This window comes from Raphanus sativus, chromosome 8 (genome assembly GCF_000801105.2).
Source record: "Raphanus sativus cultivar WK10039 chromosome 8, ASM80110v3, whole genome shotgun sequence".
Classification (NCBI taxonomy): Eukaryota; Viridiplantae; Streptophyta; class Magnoliopsida; order Brassicales; family Brassicaceae; genus Raphanus; species Raphanus sativus.
Window position 1 is genome coordinate 7,719,285 of NC_079518.1, and position 20,788 is coordinate 7,740,072.

Genomic DNA, 20,788 nt, shown 5'->3' on the forward strand with positions numbered 1-20,788 from the left:
GGAAGATGTAACTATTGATTTCCTGAAATGAGATTGCTTTTCTCTGCGTTAGGGTTGTCCTGGAGAAGAAAGAGAGTCGAAGGCGTTTGGCAGAGAAGATAACGCCAAGGAAGTCACGGAAGATTGACACTTTCGATGATATTAAAGAAGAAGAAGAAGAAAGAAGACATGAGGAAGACCCTGAAGCTCTTGCAAACAAGGGGTTCCTTTCCAAAAACATTATAGACTTTCTTGCAGAGCGGGAGAAGTAATATACTCTTTTCTCACTGTGCATAGACAGTTTCAACTAGAAAACATATGTCTTAAAATTGGCAGTTTTCTCTCATTCGCAGACAGAAAAACGTTTCGGATTCTAAAGAAGAAGAGGCCAAACACCCGAGAAAGAAAAAGCTAAAGAGCTCAGGGTAAATAATGATACAATCTCTTTGGTGTCTTACATGCACACTCTATAAGCAACTCATTGATTTGATCTCATCGAATCTCTCTAACTTGTGTGTGGGTGCAGTATTGAGACGGTTATATACAAGGAGATTCCCACCGGAATGCTTGAAAACAGGGTTAGATTTCTTGAAGAATCGCAAAGCACAAGTCCCTAGATCCTCTTCAATCCTCACGAACTCAAGCCAAGCTCTCCGACTTGTCACCGGTGCTTCTTCAGCCAAGAAACAGCCACGGAGAAAATAAAACTCTGTGAAAGATTCCAAATATCCTTGTTTTGATTTATAATATAAATCAGCTTCATTTGCTTCAGTTCTACTAGTAGAAATTGATATTGCCTTATTTGCAAAAGAGCCCTTAAGTTTGTTAAAAATATGAAATAAAGTCATTAACTACTATCTTTTCCCTCCACGTATTCGAGTGTTTAAAAGAGGAGCTTTTGAATCTTTCCCTCTCTGACTCCAAAATCCTCACCGGCGATATACAAACCCTAGATTCGTTCCGCCGTCTGTTCTTCCATCAATGTCGTCGTTCAATCCATTCTCTACCCCACAGCAACCGCAACAGACTCCTCAATCACCGTTTCAGACTCCGCAGCAGACGCCTCAACCACCGTTTCAACTCCGCAACAGGTATCTCAGCCGCAGAGCAACTCCTTCTTCTCGCAGCAACCGCAGAGCACTTCCTTCTTCTCTCAACCGCAACCGCAGCAACAACAACCACCGACGTTTCAGCCGCAGCAGCTCTTGTATTTGTTCACGAACGATAAAGCTCCGGCGAGTTACAGCACCGAATGGACTGATCTCCATCCCGATTCTCAGAACCTTCTCCTTGAGATTGAGTATTACTCTTCTTTCAACTTTTCTTTGTTCAAACGCCAAAATCTTGAAGATCATTGCCGTTGCTGATAATTTGATCTTATTGCTTGTGTGTGTGAATATTCTTAGGAAGAAGATAATGGAGTACAGAACCGAAAGCCAGAGGTTAGACCAATCCAGCCGGCTTTTTGATTCTTCTATATCCACTCAAGGTTTCGAGTCTGTTGCAAGCCGCATTGTTCAGGTTTCTTGGATGATCCCTCTCTATTCTTCTTCTTTATGTGGTTTATCTCTTAGACTTGTATTAAAAGTTTATAAAATTTTGCAGGAGCTTGGTGGGATTAGTACTACCATGGACAGACAGAAAGCTGTTCTCCACGAGCTTATGCTGGTTGTTAAAGATCTGCTTCGTAATTCAGAGGTTGCGGTTGGTTCTTTCATGATGCTACAGCCAAGTGGGGGAGGAGGAGGAGCTGTTGTTGTCAGTGGTGGTGATTCTCAGCAACCTCAGGCGCAGGGAGTTCAACAAGAAGAAGTTCAAGTTTCTTACTTTTACCGTGGGATCCCAAAGAAACCTACTGCTTTTCTGCTGCAAACAGTTGTGAGGTTTGAGAAGTATCTAGGCGAGTGCAGACAGTGGGTTGAGGAGGTGGAGCAGTTGCTCGCTTTGGATTCTGACAAGTATAGTCGACGTGTTTTGGTTTTGGAGTCTCTTCCGAAAGTCATGTCTAACGTGCATGACTTCTTTGTTCACGTGGCTGCTAAGGTAACTTTGTTGTAATGAACCTTCAAATGTTGAAAACCACCTTGTAATCGGTTTGGAATTTTGTTGTGTTTCAGGTAGAGAATGTTCACCAATACATTGAATCAATGAGAAGAGCGTATCTTGCTGACCAGCGACGGAGAGGAGAATCCAATGATCCGTTTCTTGAGGCTGATAGGAGGGAAAGAGCAAAACAAGAAGCTGCTGCTAAGAGGGTCCACCCAACTCTGCATCTACCTCCTGCTGCTACCACTACTACAAGTACACAAACCTCAACACAAGTAGCTGGGTTAATTACGTACTCAGCAGCAACTCCAGAGGTTTCAAATTCTCCACAGACACCTCCAGCTAATTTTCCAACATCAGGAGCTGGCTTGTTTCCTGACACACCTGCTTCAGCACCTTCGATTTCTATCTTTGCTACACCACATACACCAGTTTTCGGTGCTCCACCAACTCCTAGATCTTTGTTTGGCGAGCAAACTCCATCAAATCCTGCTACGCCTTCGCAGTTTGTCTCAGGTACAAAGTCATTATACAGTACAGTTTGTATTAAAGGTTTTGTTTTGTGGTAATCTCAACTTGTGTTATCTGTTGTTACTTGTTTCCCCTTAGGTCTTACACCTGGTTCAGGAGCAAATTTGAGTTCTATGAAAGTAAGTACACTCTCTTCGGTTTCAAACTCTCTTTTGCATTATGCCTCTAACGACTTCATTTGACTCACCTGACCTCCCTGGATAAATGTCTGAAACTGAACTTGTTTTCATCTTTCATTACAGAGACCTTCAAGGTCCAAGTACCGAACTTCGCGACGTTAGGCACTTGATTCTTATCAAGTTCCATCTCTCAGCCTTTACCAAGCGTCATTTACTACAAGCCTTGAGCTCATCGTGTTTCACTTGCTGGTTTGGTGAAAGTTGAAAACAGATCTCACTCACTCACTCATTCATTGAATTGATGATTGTATGTTCTCAAAAGAATAGTCACAGGGAACAAAAGTAAATAGTTTAACATCTTATTCATATAGGATTCTGGACAGTGTTGTTGTCTACATGTTTCTCTTGAATATATCAATCCGTGAATATTACCTACCTTTTCTCTTATTCTACTGATTCATCTTCACTAAGACCCTAAAAGAATATCAAAGGTATTACAAAAATAAAAAGCTCCGTTGCCGGGAATCGAACCCGGGTCTCCTGGGTGAAAGCCAGATATCCTAACCGCTGGACGACAACGGATTTGTTGATTGATTATTAAACTTAAACCACAAATCAAGTTACTATTTTACCAATGGAATATTTTTTTTCTGAAACACTTACCTTACCTATGAAATAATTGTCATCACTCTTTTTTTTTGTAACTTTATCACTCTTTCTTTCTCTGATGTTAAAAAAAAATGGAATTACTCTTTCTCTTTGTTCCTTGTATTTCACAAGAAAACAGCATATTTATTTTATTTTATTTGTAATTTTTTTTTTGTAACTGATTTTTATTTGTAAATTAAAACAGCATCTTTATTGGTTATTCATCTTTAAAATGATAAAACTACGACCATTCAAAACGTTCAGCTTTTTAGTTGTAGAGAATGGAAGAATCTTCTAAAGCGCATGTATCGATTGTTTACCAACAATATCTAAGACACTAAAACATATATCATATAAAATATTCTTTTGTCTTATTTTTGATTCGTTTCATAAAATAGCCTAACAAAATGTAATTTCTTCGATTCTACAAGTTTGTTAATTTACAATGCTTAACCAGTTGATGGTGATCACTGATTAGTAGTTAAGTCATTCATTATAGGTTTTGTACAGGATTATCTAATTATAGTGGTTAATCACTTGCTTTAGGTGTGGCAAAAATAACTAATTTTTCGTACGTCAAAAGATTTGCATGGATTCAGTTCAAGATCAAAAATGAGTTTTCTTATATGTATTTGGATTTAAATTAAATTTGTAAGTGTGAAACTTAGGGGGGGCGTATACCACCATCAAATTATTCCGTGTATATATAATATTCAAAGATTGATGACAACAGTTATAAATTTGATTTTCGAACTTTGAAGATTGAAACGAGAATTAGTGGTCGAATCATTGGATTATTGTTCACCAAAAATATATTACCAGTGGATTCTCGCAGCTAGAAACCGACGAACCTTATCCTCAAATTAGATATAGACAGAGCAAAAGCTATCGTTGCTTGAACTTTGCAAAACTTCTTTTTTGTAAAAGCAGTGGTGAGAAGAACAAATCAAAAGGTTAAGGATATGTGATGACGAGAAGACACGAGAGAATATAATCAATCAACGGTATCAATCTCTCGATGTCCTTATCACAACTCGAGACGTTTCAGTTCCTCCTTCAAAGAAAGACGATTCTCGTGAAAAATCTAGATTAGTTGGACATGTGTTGTGGTATAGTTGGCTGTACTAGCCGTTTCTCTACGTCCGTCCGTTAGATTCCTTTGTGGTGCGTCATAGGGGAGTATTCTGGAATATTTTTGGTTACAGGAATCAAACATTATTTGTAAAAGCTAAATTATATAAAATTGGGAGAAATTTGTGTTTGGCTATCAGGAAAAAGCGTTGAATAAAGTTGCTTTGCGTCGTGGGATCTTTTACAATGGAATGTACGAAAGATCCTTTTTGCTAATTGCTAATTAGCTAGTGTTGCAGCGACTAGTTGCGAGATATATTAAAATATATACAATCATCTACTTTGAATAAGGAGTCCTTTTTTTCCTCTGATAGACTAGGATGTCCGGCGGATCGAGATAAAGAGTCTCCATATTGAAATGTTTACTTGCTTATAATCTGCTAAAGAACTTTAGACAAACAAAACGCAAAAGATAAGCAACCAAACACATGAAAAGCACTCAAAAGTTTATAGTATAAATTTCTAAATTCAATGGTTACGTGATTTCTTTAAACTGTATCTTAATGTGAATGTAAATGGATGTTGTATAGTAAATGAGACTATGCCGAATTTTGACCACTACGATTTTTTAACCTTTTTGTTTTTGGTTTTCTCTCCACTGGTTTTTAAATTAATAAAATCGACAGTATCAACGCCACATACGAGATACTGTCGATTTTGTTCCATTAAAAGTTAAAACAAAGTTTGAGTATAAAACCATATTTGAGATATAGATATTACAAACACAATTTTATGTTCAGTAATTCAGTTCCTTTTCAATCATAATTTTCTGTTACAAATTTTCATATTATCATTTTTGATTTTGGTATATAGTTGAATATATCTCTATAATTTGCAAATTACGTACGTAGCTGATTATAAAAAATATATATATGTGACATAGTAAGTTTTTTTTTGAACTAAAATAACATAGTAAGTTGCATACTGCATGATGTCAAGACACTTGGCATGCTACATGATGTATAAGTTGTGTAGCATAGTGCACAACGTACACGTTATATAGCATGGTGCAATTATTTTTTAAAATATATATACACATGATACGTAAGCTGTGTATTAGATTTCAAAAATGTGAAAAATTCATATGCAAATTTTATGAAAAGACAAAATTTGTATATTTTTTTTTGTCAGCAACGTATAAAACATACTCATATAGACTTTGCAAACCAAATTGATAGCTTCACATCTATATAAACAAACGACGGTTGCTTTTTTACACTACGTGTAACACTTTCCGTCTTTAATTTTGCGGCCATGATATATGAATGAATTATGAGCTGTTAAAATTTGTCTTCAAAATTTTTGTGTCCTCCAGATAACTTATAAAATCTGGCCATTCTTCTGGTTCCAAAATTACATTCACCAACTGAGAACAATCTGTTGCAAATATAATAACAGTAAATTGTCATAGATTCCTCATACATTCAGTTGTCCAAATGAGAGTTTCTATTTCCGAGTGAAATGGTGACTACCTCGCTTTTGTATTTCTCGCTCCCATTAAACAATCAAAACTTTCCGGAATACTATATCAGCCTTGTCCCGAATAGGATTTCTGATTTTTCCATGAACCATCTGTAAAATTTGTATAATTTTATGATATAAATATAATGATTTTTATTACTTTAAATTTTAAATTATGTTTAACTTAATATTCTATAACATTAGTGCCAATTTTCCTTATATTTCAGAATAAAGATATATATTAACTAATATAAAAATAAGTTCAAATCAATCTCCATAATATTATACAATCAATTATGTGTATGTATATATATCTTGACACCTGTTTTGCTTTTCAGAGTCCAATTTTCAAAACAAATCATCAATTTACAAACATATTATATAAGTACTATATTTATAGTTATTTCTTGTAAAACATATATCCAGTGAGATTTGTACAACCTCATTGGTTGTGCATAAAATAGTAATAGTACCAGCCATTCTTACACACTCACTTTTTCTAATTTAGAAAACAGAAACTACAAGAGAGAGGAAGGAATATGAGAATCTTTAATGGTAAGCACTGGGAAATAGTAATAAGTTTCCTAAAATTGGATATGATGTATTTATTATCAGGCAAAACAAAAGGAAAAGAATCAAAATAAATAAATAGAAAAGGTAATACATATACAAGTTAGTGTAACGATTCGCCGCGTGTGTACAGGCATCACAAAAAGATTCTTCATTCCATTTAAAGCCAAATCTAATTAAAGCATTTTTACGCAAACGCCCTCGAGATTCCCTTTATTTACAGCGGTTACAATTTTCCGCGTCCTTCATCTTCTTCCCTGATCTCTTCTTCAATTCTTCTATATAAACGTCTTTGTCTGTCTGTAGCTTCTTTTGTCTTCATAGTTTTTAGATGGTTCAAACAGATACAGATCGAAGGATGAGTCTTAATTTGAATATTTCCTTGTACTCTCTAGAAAAACCCTTGTCTCAATTTCTCGACCAAGTGTCGAAAATCAAAGACAATCATTCGAAACTGTCTGAGATCGATGGTTATGTCGGAAAATTAGAGGATGAGAGGAAAAAGATCGATGTTTTTAAACGAGAGCTCCCTCTATGCATGCTCTTATTGAACGAAGGTCTCTCTCTCGATTCTCAGTTTTGTTTTCATGTAAAAGTTTGGATTTTTACTAAATTGTTTCTCTTTGTGTAGCGATTGAGAGGTTAAAGGAAGAGGCTTCATCAGTGATGATGGCATCAAATGGGAGATTCGATGTGGGTCAAGGGGCAAAATCGGAAAGTGATAATAAGAAGAACTGGATGAGCTCTGCCCAGTTATGGATCTCCAACTCTAACTCGGTAATTCAAATTAATTATCAGACCTTTTTATGTTTTTATTTGATCTTATTACCCTTTGATCATGTTCTGTTTTTTTTTCTTACAGACAAACAGAGAAGAAGATCGAGGTGTGACTCAGACTCCATTTCAGACATGTTACAATCTTAATCAGAGAGGGGTATTTATGCCATTTAACCCTCCTCCGGTTCCTCTGTCTCTCATGACTCCTCCACCTTCAGACATGATGATGAGGGACTGTAGCAGAATTGAACAGAATCACCAACTCAACAGACCTTTACAGAGTCATCATCACCACATTCCGAAGAAAGAGCAGAGAAGGAGATGGTCACAGGATCTTCACCGTAGGTTCGTTGATGCTCTCCAGAGGATTGGAGGTTCACAAGGTTAGTTCCTTAATCAAAAAAGGAGCCAACTTCGTATCTCAATACTGAGATTGTTATTGTTTGTTGATGTGAGACCAGTGGCAACACCAAAGCAGATTAGAGATGAGATGAAAGTTGATGGTTTAACCAATGATGAAGTCAAGAGCCATTTACAAGTAAGTACTATAAAAGTTCTCTTCTTCTTATTTACAAAAACTTGAAACATTTGATGTATGAACGAATGATTTTTGACAGTTTGTGAAATGATATTTAATATTTGCAGAAATATAGAATGCATATCCGTAAGCATCCGGGAAAGACTTTGCTATCCTTGGACCAGCCTGGTTTGTTAGGTAGGGAAACACAGAGCTTGATAAGTTTGTCGAGGTCGGATTCTCCACAAAGCCCGCTTGTTGGTAGAGAGTTGTTCAGTAATAATGGCGGTGGTCATAGCTCAGAGGATGAGGAGGAGGAAGAGAAATCTGATGGGCGTAGCTGGAAAAGTGAGTCAGATAAGAAGAGACAAGTGTTGAATCTTGAGCTCTGAAAGATCAATCATAATACTATGCATAGTGATGATGCATCAAAAATTATAATACTATACCAATCATAATACTTCATAGGAGGAAACTGATAAATCACAAACTTTTTGTTTTTTAATTAGTCTAAGTCGTGTGAAAGTAAATCTATTAATCTGTTTGCTAATTACCTTTGAAAAACAGAGGATGAAGACAATCACAACCTTTGTCTGTTGTAATGCATCGTTTTCTCCAACCTACCTAATTTGAGAATATTAATGAAAAAGCATCTTTTACTGCATAAAATCATGCTAGAATAATAATTTGAGATTTTCTTTATTGAATTATTGATATGTAATATCTAGAAAAATTGACTCGTTGATTTGAATCACTATTATGTAGTTTAAATCCACGAGATTTGCATGTTTGGTGGAATGGAACACCTTCTTACACCTTATCATTATTATGCATTATATAATCCCACAGGGTAGATATTGTATCTTCCGACATAATTTGTCATCAGTACTTGTTTTTTGTTTAAATTCCAAAAAAATTTAGTTCCAAATTATTATATACATTTCCCTTTCAGCCAATGTTCTAAATTTTGGTGATTCTGGCTTCTGATTAGTAAGCTGCACAATAATAATAAAACTGCTTCTAAAAATACGATTTTACAAATCAGAGAAATGAATGTGACAAAAGAATCCATGCTAAGTAGATTATTTATAGAATAAAGATTTGTTGGTTTTCTAATTTGGTAGTTTTAAAAATTTAATTCGTTCCATCCAGTTTTAATGTCTTAACCGGTTTAGCCATCTGATTATTATGAGGTGCTATATGCTATTGAATATAGTGTGGACTCTCTCACTCAGAAAACTACTTTCTTTGGACCTATGGGCCTTAAGTTGGGCCACATTTCACCCTCATCAACATCCACATTCTCTCTGGGGTCATATTTTACAAAACCACGATGATGACATTGAATCAATATTTTGCTCCAAGTCCGCCAAAATAAAGAGACGAAGAGTGGGTTTAGGGTTACAAATTCACAATTTCGCGTTACTTTACTTTCCTTTCTTTCTTTCTTCTTCTCCCATTTTCAAATTCACTCAGAGATCCAAATCCCCAAGCTTGAGCTATGGTTGACGAAGCAGCAGCAGCAGCATCAGCATCTGAAGCTTCGGTCACGGAAGTCGCGCAAACCCTAGAACCAAACCAAGCCTCGATCGAAGCCACCGTCGAATCCGCCGCTCAAGGAGGCACTGAATCGACTTGCAACAACAACAACGCGTCGGCGGAGAGCGCTGTGACAGATGCCGTATTATCCGAAGAGGAGCGTGAGAAGACGCTCGAGTTCGCCGATGAACTCGCTGAGAAAGGCTCTGTGTTTTTAAAAGAGATGGATTTCGCCGAAGCTGTCGATTGCTTCAGCCGTGCCCTAGAGATCAGGTTTCCATTTTTCACGAGATTTTGATTTGGAACATTAAGTAGTTATGTGTCAAGTGCGTGCTTATAAGGATTCTAATGGAACTTTTAATGTGTGTTTTTAGGGTTGGGCACTATGGTGAGCTTGCTGCTGAGTGTGTAAACGCTTACTACAAGTATGGATCAGCTCTGCTGGAGAAGGCTCAGGCTGAAGCGGATCCACTTGGTAACATGCCAAAGAAAGAAGGTGAAACTCAGCAGCAGGAGTCTAGCGATGATAAGAACACTGCAAACGGTGATTCTGTTGTGTCGAGTGATCCGGAGAGACAGGGGAGTTCAAGTGGTGCCCAAGAAGGTACTCAAAGTCTGAAACTTTGGACTTCTCAACTCTATAGAATATAGATTTGACTGTGGTTGCACCTCCTTTCCCCTTTGGTTGATGAAGCAAAGGACTCGTTTTTGTTATGTTGAAGCAGACTTTTCGATTGTAGTGTCTTTTAAACTCTCTCAACTTGGTGTATTAAAGGATTGTCTATTTAAATGTTTCTGAGCATTTCTTTTCTCTCTCGTTTTTATTTGTAGGTTCTGGTGGTCAAGAGCAAGGAGAGGATGGTGAAGATAGTCAACAAGAGGATGACCTATCTGATGCTGATGCCGATGAAGATGAGTCTGATTTGGATATGGCCTGGAAAATGCTCGACATCGCGAGGGCTATTACTGACAAACAGTCAACTGATACAATGGAGAAAGTGGATATTCTCTGTACCCTTGCTGAAATCTCACTAGAGAGAGGTTAGTTTCTTTCTTATTTCACCTTCACGGTGTCCCATTTTCTCATTTAAGTCTTCTCCTGAACGTTTGGTTTCAGAGGACATCGAGACTTCCCTGAGTGACTACAAGAACGCACTGTCCATCCTAGAGCGGCTGGTTGAACCCGACAGTCGACGCACAGCCGAACTGTATCCTTTGATATATTGTCTTGCTTTTCTTTTCTTTTCTTTTCCGTGCATTTTGTTGTTGGACTGTGTGAACTTAACTTGAACGTCTCAGAAACTTCCGCATATGCATCTGTCTAGAGACAGGATGCCAGCCTAAGGAAGCGATACCATATTGTCTAAAGGCTCTGTTAATCTGCAAATCTAGGATGGAGAGGCTCACTAATGAGGTCAAGGGTCCATCTGTTTCCGTAACTTCCTCCTCAGCTGTCTCTGAGATAGAGGAAGGAATCCAACAATCATCCAATGTTCCATACATCGATAAGTCAGCTTCAGACAAGGAAGCTGAGGTCGGAGACTTATCTGGTCTCGCAGAAGACCTAGAAAAGAAGGCAAGTGAACTTGATTATTGTAAAAGATAATTCTAAAATCCCATGCTAATATCACCCTTTGTTTGGTGCAGTTTGAGGACTTGAAACAACAGGCAGAGAACCCAAAGCAACGTCTTGCTGAGCTAATGGGCATGGCTTCAGCTAAGGAAAATACTGGGGACAAGGTTATTGCTCCTGCTGCTGCTTGTGAAATGAGCTCTTCTCGGATGGGAACTGCAAACAACGGGAAAGACTTGGAGTCGCCTACAGTCTCCACTGCTCACACTGGTGCAGTAGGAGGAGCAGCAGGTTCATCATCAGGTGTTACTCATTTGGGTGTTGTTGGAAGAGGAGTGAAACGTGTTTTAATGAATGCAACCTCAGCAGAGTCGAGTCCATCGAAGAAGCTAGCTCCTGAGTCTTCTAACAAAGCAGATGGCAATTCTTCTTGAAGGTGAAAAAGATGTGGAGATGTCTATTACTAAGTTTTAAAACTGAGATATATGTTTGGTGTACGCTACTCATGGGTCCTTCAAGACTAGATTTTCAAGTTATTGTAGTTGTGTCCGTGTTGAGACTTGGAAGCCTTTCTTGATTGCTAATTATTCTAGTTAAATCAGTCTCTTACTTTTATGTTATTTTTACAAAAGCAAAATCTCATACCACCAACTCTGATACTTATCTGCTGATGAATGCAAATCAATGGCTTAGTTGTCGAAATCTTTTTAGGTTATTAATTTTATAAACCTAAGGCATTATAGTATATTGAAAATGTTGGTTACTTGTAGAACTAAAATATGGAATTTAATATGATTAGTAGAAAATTTCGCTATGAATGTGGAGATATGAAGATGAGCTGTATATGAAAACGAGCGACCCTTGGTGGAGCCACCATCGGTCAGTGTCACCAGCGAAGCCGACGTGGTGAGCAGCTCCAAAGATATCCAAAACTCAAAGCATATACTTTCTTAATTACTTATCTGAAATTTTCAAAGAAACAGCAATCATAAATACTCTGCTATTGTGTCACTAAAAGAAACCTTGAAAGCTAGAACAGAGAGATAAAGTTTTGATCTTTTATTTTCTTTTCCTTGCAGAGTTCGATTACAAAGGAGGTGCATTTATACAACAAGAGTGAAAGCCCTAATCTGAGACGGAAGGGACAGATGTCTGCATCAGATCGTGGGAGCAGCATCGAGGGCTGAGAATGGATTGGACAGCTCGACTTCAGTCGTACAGCCCTTCGACACTGCTTTGTCGTGATGCTTACTTTTAGGAGGAATATTCGCTTGTGACCGTTGTTCTTGGAACAGCAAGTTGGGCGCTGAGCTGGAGCAAGCTTTGTCTTCATCTGAGACTTTGGCTTTGCCTTTCTCTTCACGCGTAAGTCTGGGCTTGGCGGGAGAGGATTGAACTACAGCTTGCGCAGTACTCTGTTTTCTGCTCTGTTCACTAATAGCCCCTCTCAAACTTGGTGTAGGTGGAACATCAACACCTAGTTTGGAGCGAAGAGACACGAACGCCGGTCCCGGGAGAGATTTAGTGAAGATGTCGGCTATCTGTTGATGAGCAGGAATGTGGCGAACAATCAAAGCTTTGAGAGCAACCTTTTCCCGAACGAAGTGATAGTCGAGCTCAAAGTGCTTAGATCGTTTGTGATAGGCTGGATTCGCCGTCAAGTGAACTGAGGATAAATTGTCTCCATAGAGCTCCGGCGTTTCAGGAAGAGGAATGCCTAGTTCACGCAACAAGATGCACATCCAAGTGATTTCACAAGCTGCTTCAGAAAGAGCCCGATACTCAGCCTCGGTGGAGCTACGCGACACTGAGTCTTGCTTCTGTGAAGACCAAGAGATAAGATTGCTTCCAAGGTAGGTGCAGTAACCACCAGTGGATCGTCTAGAAGAAGAACAACCACCCCAGTCACTGTCACTGTAAGCTCTGAGCATGAAATCAGTGTCGCTAGTCAGGTTTATCCCCATGGTGATTGTGCCTTTGACATACCGAAGAATACGCTTGAGCAGATTAAAATCTGAGGTCATAGGGGAGTGCATCTTTTGGCAGATATAGTTAACGGCGAACTGAATGTCGGGCCTAGTTAACGTGAGATACTGCAACTTCCCAGCCAACGTTCTGAAGAACCGAGGATCAGAGAAAGGTGTGTCGTTGTCAATGACAAGGTTGAGCTGAATCGGCAGTGGTGTTGCAACAGGCTTGCAATCTGACATAGCAGCTACAGCAAGAATGTCTTCGGCATAACTCTGTTGGCACAGAAACAAACCATCTTCAAGATACTTGGCTTGGATCCCAAGAAAGTAGTGCATGGGACCGAGATCAGTCATTCTAAACTGAGTCTCAAGTTCTGTAAGGAACCGGTGCCGAACAGAGGAGTTGTTGCCTGTGATCAACATGTCATCTACATAAAGAAGGAGCATCATCACGTCTTTGCCTTTGGAGTAGATGAAGAGGGAAGGATCCTTTATGCTGCAGACAAAACCAAACTCCAGGAGGTAAGTACTGAACTTATCGAACCAAGCACGCGGAGACTGCTTTAGACCGTAGAGAGATTTGTGTAGCAAGCAGACATGATCCGGTTTGTTTTTGTTAACAAAACCTGCTGGTTGGCGCATGTAGACCGTCTCTGCAAGATGACCGTGCAGAAAGGCGTTTTTGACGTCGAGTTGCTTGATGTCCCAGCGCATTACAGTAGCAGTATGGAGAACAGTACGCACCGTTGCAGAGCGCACAACAGGGCTGTAGGTTTCAAGATAGTCAACTCCTTCGGATTGTTCATTTCCTTTTACAACAATCCGAGCTCTGTGCTTCTTGAAGGTGCCATCTGCATTGAGTTTGTTTCTGTAGATCCACATACAGCCGAGAACATTCATAGAGGGAGTACGAGGAACCAGAGACCAAGTCTTGGTAAGTTCACAGTTGTCATACTCTTCAGTCATGGCGTTGTTCCAGCCTGGATGTTTGAGCGCTTCTGTTACTGTTTTAGGTAGGGGATGAGCAGCCTTTTGCGTAAGCAAAGCGTAGCGAGGGTTAGGCTTTACTATCCCGGTTTTAGACCTTGTGATCATAGGATGCGAAGACGGAGCTGCAGTGGGAACTGACGGAACATGAGCTTGGACTGACCGTGCTTGTGAAGGAGCAACGCTGTTGCCTATAGAAACAGGATCTAAGCCTGACGTACACCCAGAACATTGCTCTTCACAAGACGTAGTCACACTCGATTGCTGGGAGGGTTCAGATGCATCGGAGGAGGGCAGTTGAGGCAGAGGAACAACAGAACTTGCAGATCCGCTTGTCATTTGAACAGGGGAAGCAGACCTTTGCAGAGATACCTGTTTAGGAATCGACTGAAAGGGCCGTTTGGGATCTGACGACTCTGTTGAACGCTGAACAAAGGTCTCTTGCCAAGCTTTCAAAAGAACAGACTTGGTAGTAGGATGGAGATGAGAGTATTTCTCCGCAAAAGGGAAAGAAGCCTCATCAAATATCACATGACGTGTGATATAGACTCTTCCAGTGGTAGGAAGTAAGCACCTATACCCCTTGAATTTTTCGTGGTAACCCAAGAAAACGCACTGAAGTGATCTGGGGTCAAGCTTGTTTGCAGAGTACTCTCGAAGCATGGGGTAACAAGCGCAGCCAAACACACGGAGAGCCCTGTAATCAGGTTGTTTTTGATGCAGCAGCTCAAAGGGACTCTTGGAGTCAGACAAGCCCGTGTGAGGCAGCAAGTTACTGAGGAAGTTGGCTGTGAAGAAAGCTTCAACCCAATACTTCTGAGGGACCTTGCCGTGGAACATCAAAGCTAGTCCCAGCTCAGTGATCTGTCGATGCTTACGCTCAGCAAGACCATTTTGCTGAGGCGTATGAGGGCAAGAGAGGTGTTGCTGAATCCCCTCAAGTTCCAAGTGATGAAGAAACTTATGACTGGTAAATTCTCCTCCTCCATCACATTGGAAAGTTTTGATTTTTGTTTGACAGATATTCTGAGCTAAAGCTTGAAATTTAATGAAGATTTCATAAAAGTCAGACTTGCAACGCAAGGGATAAAACCAACAAAATCTAGTGTAGTGATCGATGAAGACTACATAGAAGCGGAACCCTTGAACAGAAGCAACAGGAGAAGGGCCCCAAAGATCACAATGGACCCTCTCCAAAGGTCTACTAGCTACAAAAGTTGAATCAAAAAAAGGTAATCTAGAGCTTTTTCCAAGATGGCATGCTTCACAGACTTGCTTGGAGCTTTTATTGATGAAGATAGCCTTATTTGCAGAAAGCAGCTGCAGGATAGATGGGTTGGGATGACCGAGTCTCTGGTGCCACACTTCATCACTCGTACTGATCTGCCTGTTGGAGTAGAAGATCCGCGGAGGAGAAGATTGCAGAGAGTACAGGCCATTAGTGCGAGGTCCTTGAAGAAGAAGCCTCTTTGTTGCCTTATCAAGAATACGCACATTTTCACAGTCAAAATCAACAGAGCAAGGAAAGTCTGAAGTCATCTTAGAGACCGAAAGAAGAGACTTTGCAATGTTGGGGCAGACTAAAACATCAGAGACTGGGATTTTACCTGCAGCAGTGGTCAGACTAGTGGAGCCGGTGTGTGTAATGGGAAGGAACTCACCATTTCCTACCATAACAGAGTCTGAACCGTTGTAGACCTGAGCCTGCTGAAGGTTCTGTGGAGAGTTTGTGACGTGAGAAGTCGCACCAGAATCAGGAAACCACTCGTGTCCAGTGACGTCTGTGATGCGGAGAGCGGTGAGAGCTGCAGGGAGATCATCCAGCTGATAGCTGTTGTCAAAGCGGTGCCAGCAACCCAAAGCGTTGTGACCTGGCTTCCCACAGATCTGGCAGACAGGTCTTGGAGTGTTGGAGTCTGGAGGTTTGACGTGTTGGTGAAAACCCCTTCCTCTAGTTGAGAAAGACCCGCGTCCTTGGCCTCTTCCGCGTCCTCGTTGAGAGTAGTTCCCACGTCCTCGTTGAGAATAGAAAGCTAGATGTGGAGAGACGCTAGATTCGGTGTTATAGCTCTGGATTCTGTCATCATAGCTTGTGAGGCGAGGAATCACATCTTCAAAGGTGGGTACAGGGAAGCCGTCCATGGAGCTCTCGATGGTGGTTTTGATAGGTTCATAGTCTCTACCAAGTCCATGAAGAGCGGCGAACACCTTCATACGCTCAGGAACAGGACTGCCAATGGATGAGAGCTGAGAGCAGATCGACTTGATATCTTGAAGATAAGTCGCCATCGGCTTGTCTTGCTTGGAGGTGGTCTGAAGCTTCCTCTGCAACTCGAAGAGACGGGAAGAGGTTGAGCGGTTGTAGTAGCGAGCCAGAGACGTCCAAACATCGTGAGATGAGTGGCAGTCGACAATCACACTGAGAATGTCTTCGGAGAAAGACCCTAAAAGCCATGACTTTACCACTTGGTCCGTTTGAAACCATTTGACAGAGTCAGGGTTTGGGGTCTGAGTAGCGGTGCCATCAATGCCGGTGACGGTAAGAGTCTCAGGTGGCTGAGGTGTCTGACCCGTCACGTAGCCGAGAAGGCCTTGGCCGTTGAGAAAAGCTTCAAACTGCGATTTCCACAGAATGTAGTTTTTCTCAGTCAAGGTGATGGTGACACTGTTGTCGATGGTAAGTGAAGGAGGGTGATAAACTTCCAGGTTTTGAGCTTCCATGGCTCTGATACCATAAAAGAAACCTTGAAAGCTAGAACAGAGAGATAAAGTTTTGATCTTTTATTTTCTTTTCCTTGCAGAGTTCGATTACAAAGGAGGTGCATTTATACAACAAGAGTGAAAGCCCTAATCTGAGACGGAAGGGACAGATGTCTGCATCAGATCGTGGGAGCAGCATCGAGGGCTGAGAATGGATTGGACAGCTCGACTTCAGTCGTACAGCCCTTCGACACTGCTTTGTCGTGATGCTTACTTTTAGGAGGAATATTCGCTTGTGACCGTTGTTCTTGGAACAGCAAGTTGGGCGCTGAGCTGGAGCAAGCTTTGTCTTCATCTGAGACTTTGGCTTTGCCTTTCTCTTCACGCGTAAGTCTGGGCTTGGCGGGAGAGGATTGAACTACAGCTTGCGCAGTACTCTGTTTTCTGCTCTGTTCACTAATAGTCACAACTTATAAGTCATAACTCAAAACTGTATTCTGTTAGAGATTTTACATTTAAGAGTTCAAAAGAAAAGAGTTCAATATGGGAAGAGTTGATTATTTGGCCATGAAGACTGAGGAGGAAACCGCGGCTAACCTGATCAATTCTGATCTGAATGAGTTTGTCGACGCCGCGAAGAAGCTCGTGAAAGATGCAACGATGCTAGGCGGTTTAAGCTTTGGCACGTCTTTCCTCCAATGGGCCGCCTCAATCTCAGCCATGTGAGTCAAGAAAGAAACCAATCTCAGCCATGTTTTTATTTGTTTGTTTGGGATCACTATTGTAATGGGTTTTGTTATCGTTTGTTGTGTCAGCTATCTGTTGATATTGGATCGGACCAACTGGAAAACCAAAATGTTGACTACCCTTTTGGTGCCATACATCTTTCTCACACTTCCTTACGTTATCTTTAACTTCTTCAGGTAATAAAAGAACAAATAAGACTGACCCTGAGACTTAAAAGACTACAAACATTTTAAGACAAATTTTAGTTAAGACATATATGTTAGTTTGAGAATCGAAACGAATGTTTCATTGCCATATATCCAAAACCGTCCTTGACAACAAGGGATCTTTAACATGACGATGTTATGTTGTTGTTGTAAAGATTTAACAACTAAAATGGTATTCAATGGATTTTCATAGGGGAGATTTTGGGAAATGGATTGCTCTCATTTCGATCACAATAAGGCTCTTCTGCCCTAAACACTTTCCAGGTATAATCCAATGATCATAACACGCATTTTTATCATTAGACAATAGTTTCAGTTACACCCTAACCCTGTTTTGTTTTTCATTTTTAATCAATTAAAACATGTAGATTGGTTGGAGATTCCAGCAGCTTTGATCCTTCTTCTGGTGGTTGCACCTAGTCTCATAGCTGGGACAGTAAGAGAAAGTTGGGTTGGGGCAGTAATATGTCTTATCATTGCATGTTACCTTTTCCATGAACATATCAAAGCTTCTGATGGATTCAGAAACGCTTTAACTCAGAAACATGGACTCTCCAATACTATTGGGATCGTTGCTCTCCTCGCTTACCCGGTTTGGACCATCTTTTTTAACATCTTCTAAGTTCTAACTCTATTCTACTACCCATTGGCCTGGAAACACCTTCAACATTCTGTGTCTTGCTTTCATTTGATAAAGTGCGAATTGTTTATGTGTTTTAGCAGCATTTGTGTTTGGGAAAATCTTCATTGAACAAAAGAAGATTCACTTGTGATGTGTAAGATATATGGGTTTGTGTTGTATATCGCTTGGTGTGTTAAATGAAATCTTGAACAATTTAGACTATACTATTGATTAACCTTGACTTCTAAGTTTTAGAACACAAAAGTGTGGACTAATAAAAAACAAACCACTGGCCAAATATAAGATTTTGAGGGTTATAAGCATTGATTAAGAATTTCTATTAAAACATTTGTTTATTGTAATTTGGAATTTTTATCTAAGTAAAAAAATCTCCAAAAAAGAAATTGGAGGCTAGGATCAATGTTTCATTGGAGTGTCCTCGAATCCGGCTTTGCTACTGAAGCCCAAATATTACATTGGCTAGAGATTTTGTAAACACAAAATAAATATACAAATCTGGTTGAGGACCAAAAAGATTTACAGTGTAACTAACAAGGGACAAGGGTTATGTATGTTGGTGGCTATTGGCTAATAGAAAAAGCAAAAAATGCGCTGAGGCTACTGCAAGCAACAGCACGTAGCATTCGATCATCGTTTTCCGTTCGTGCTTATATTTTGCTTGGATGAATTAACTTCAAAAAAAAAACTTATTGTAGTGCTTTTTTTTTCAAACATGTTTGTAGTCGCAAATGTAAGACGCAAATAAAAGAAGATTAATATAATTGATTCATATATATGATTAGAAAGGTGTTTTCAAGTGAACCAATTGTTTAGAAAAGGTGCTACCAAATAAATCAATTGTGGCTAGTAATAGAAATAGTGGATATATATTACATTATGATTGGTTGCTATCAAAATACAATCCAAGAACTATTCGAATTGTAATACATTCCACAACTTTATATTAGCTTTACTGCAATAACTTCTCCCACTATAATATCTGTCGTGGACCATATGAGAAACATAGATATCCAAATCACACATTATCCATTTAAAGGATAAAGGATAAAGCTTTAATTGGTCTATACACCAACTTAGATATCGTAAGAGCATCATTATCGGTGTATCTTAACTCTTGGGTCCTTAATACACATATAATATACACATATACATATATGTGTATTAAGGACCCAAGAGTTAAGATACACCAATAATGATGCTCTTTAATAGTATCCACTATAAAGAATCGTTCTGGTGTTCTAAATATCGGCTCAGTTTATGCAAAAAACACTTATGGTTCCTTTTGTTTCTTGTTTAACTTAGACTCTACTTTTCTTTTACTTTTGGTAATTGAGTTTTTCATGGAATCTTAAAGTAATAAAGCAATAACATTATACGTAGTGCATGTAGACTACATGATGTAGCTAGTAGCCCAACCTTTGAAGGAGAGCGGTCAAATTGAGATTTAAAAAAAAACAAATTCGATTATGGAGTCCGCACAAAAGCATATTTATCAAGAATATATCATACTCCCTCTGTTTTTAAAAGATATATGTTCTAGAATTTTTTTTTGTTTCAAAAAGATATATTTTCATATTTTCAATGTAGTTTTTTGTCAACTAATTATGAATAATTATGAATCTCAAAAACATTAATTGCATTTCTTGAAATCTTATTGGTTTAGAAATATAGGAAATATAAAATAACAAAAAACTATGCACTAATAAGTAAGTTTTAATATGTTCTATTAAAAAGTGTGAAAATCTCAAAACATCTATTATTTAAAAACAGAAGGAGTAATATTTAGATATTTTTATTCAGTGTGCTACAAAAACCTTTTTTTACAGCCGACAGTTTTGCGGTTTTGCGGCCGATTCGGTGTAGTTAAAAAAATTTACAGCCGAGATTATGATAGTTTCGTTTTATTTAGTAAAGGTTTCAACAAAAACATTTTTTACAAATTTGAAAACTTATAACTACACAATTTTCATAGACGAAAATTTTATTCAGATTTTCCCAGGACACTTAAACACCTAAATCATGTCGAAATTATCATAATTATATAACCAATAGCTAGTTCGAAGCTTATATAACCAAATATTTTAAACGAATTGCTTACATAAAGTTAACAAACTCTCTATTCATGTTAAAAGTTAAACCTAAAAACCATTTTCAGTTAACAGCAACAAATCAATACTATTAAAGTTGAAGTGTGTCCTATTGATCAAAGTTGTGTCTACTTTTAAATTTTATAACTGCATTATACAAATATATACATTTTTAATATGGTAACTGCAACAAAAATTAAATAAATAAGGAATATTACCACCATAATCGGGGGAGCGGGGGCCACTCAGGTTATAAACGATGAAAAACAGAAAAGAAAGAGCGGGTTTATAGGGGGAGAGAGAGAAGAAGAACGTGAAAACATTGTATTACACTTGGTTACATAACTTAAACTAAAAGAGACCAAGTGGATTTTTAATGTTTTGACATTTTATTTTTCTTTCTTTTTGGAAAATACAAACATTATAATAAAAAGAGATATAAATTGACCAATTATATTATAAATAAGATAATTTTTTGGCGTTTAGCGAAATCCAGTTCATATTCCATTAAATAATAAATATTTTTTCACTGGCCCACTTAAACGATATATTTTATA

General features: G+C 38.8%; 4 protein-coding genes, 1 non-coding gene and 1 pseudogene across 5 annotated transcripts; 5 read left to right on the plus strand and 1 right to left on the minus strand.

Annotated features, from left to right (window-relative positions):
* The window catches only part of LOC130498946 (uncharacterized), a 3,012-nt pseudogene extending 2,262 nt beyond the window's left edge, over positions 1-750 (plus strand).
* LOC108821620 (nuclear pore complex protein NUP58) lies at positions 688-3,101 on the plus strand. Its single transcript, XM_056992790.1, has 7 exons — positions 688-1,052; positions 1,088-1,279; positions 1,386-1,500; positions 1,585-2,022; positions 2,097-2,541; positions 2,635-2,675; positions 2,799-3,101. Exons 1-7 carry the CDS (start codon positions 961-963, stop codon positions 2,835-2,837), a joined length of 1,362 nt encoding a protein of 453 aa, XP_056848770.1. The 5' UTR covers positions 688-960; the 3' UTR covers positions 2,838-3,101.
* An 84-nt stretch (positions 3,102-3,185) lies between these two features.
* Positions 3,186-3,257, minus strand: TRNAE-UUC (transfer RNA glutamic acid (anticodon UUC)). The gene has a single exon. It is a non-coding gene; the product is annotated as a tRNA-Glu (tRNA).
* A 3,472-nt stretch (positions 3,258-6,729) lies between these two features.
* On the plus strand, positions 6,730-8,448 carry LOC130498929 (transcription factor HHO5-like). The gene is made up of 5 exons (XM_056992786.1): positions 6,730-7,042; positions 7,117-7,262; positions 7,348-7,645; positions 7,724-7,800; positions 7,908-8,448. The coding sequence occupies exons 1-5, from the start codon at positions 6,817-6,819 to the stop codon at positions 8,169-8,171; spliced, it is 1,011 nt and encodes a 336-aa protein (XP_056848766.1). The 5' UTR covers positions 6,730-6,816; the 3' UTR covers positions 8,172-8,448.
* Positions 8,449-9,133: 685 nt separating this feature from the next.
* LOC108819871 (uncharacterized) lies at positions 9,134-11,478 on the plus strand. Its single transcript, XM_056992784.1, has 6 exons — positions 9,134-9,591; positions 9,693-9,922; positions 10,150-10,359; positions 10,436-10,526; positions 10,618-10,894; positions 10,966-11,478. Exons 1-6 carry the CDS (start codon positions 9,281-9,283, stop codon positions 11,323-11,325), a joined length of 1,479 nt encoding a protein of 492 aa, XP_056848764.1. The 5' UTR covers positions 9,134-9,280; the 3' UTR covers positions 11,326-11,478.
* Positions 11,479-17,028: 5,550 nt separating this feature from the next.
* LOC108821624 (cold-regulated 413 plasma membrane protein 4) lies at positions 17,029-18,345 on the plus strand. Its single transcript, XM_018594624.2, has 4 exons — positions 17,029-17,270; positions 17,364-17,471; positions 17,695-17,765; positions 17,870-18,345. Exons 1-4 carry the CDS (start codon positions 17,092-17,094, stop codon positions 18,121-18,123), a joined length of 612 nt encoding a protein of 203 aa, XP_018450126.1. The 5' UTR covers positions 17,029-17,091; the 3' UTR covers positions 18,124-18,345.
* The last annotated feature ends 2,443 nt before the right edge of the window (positions 18,346-20,788 follow it).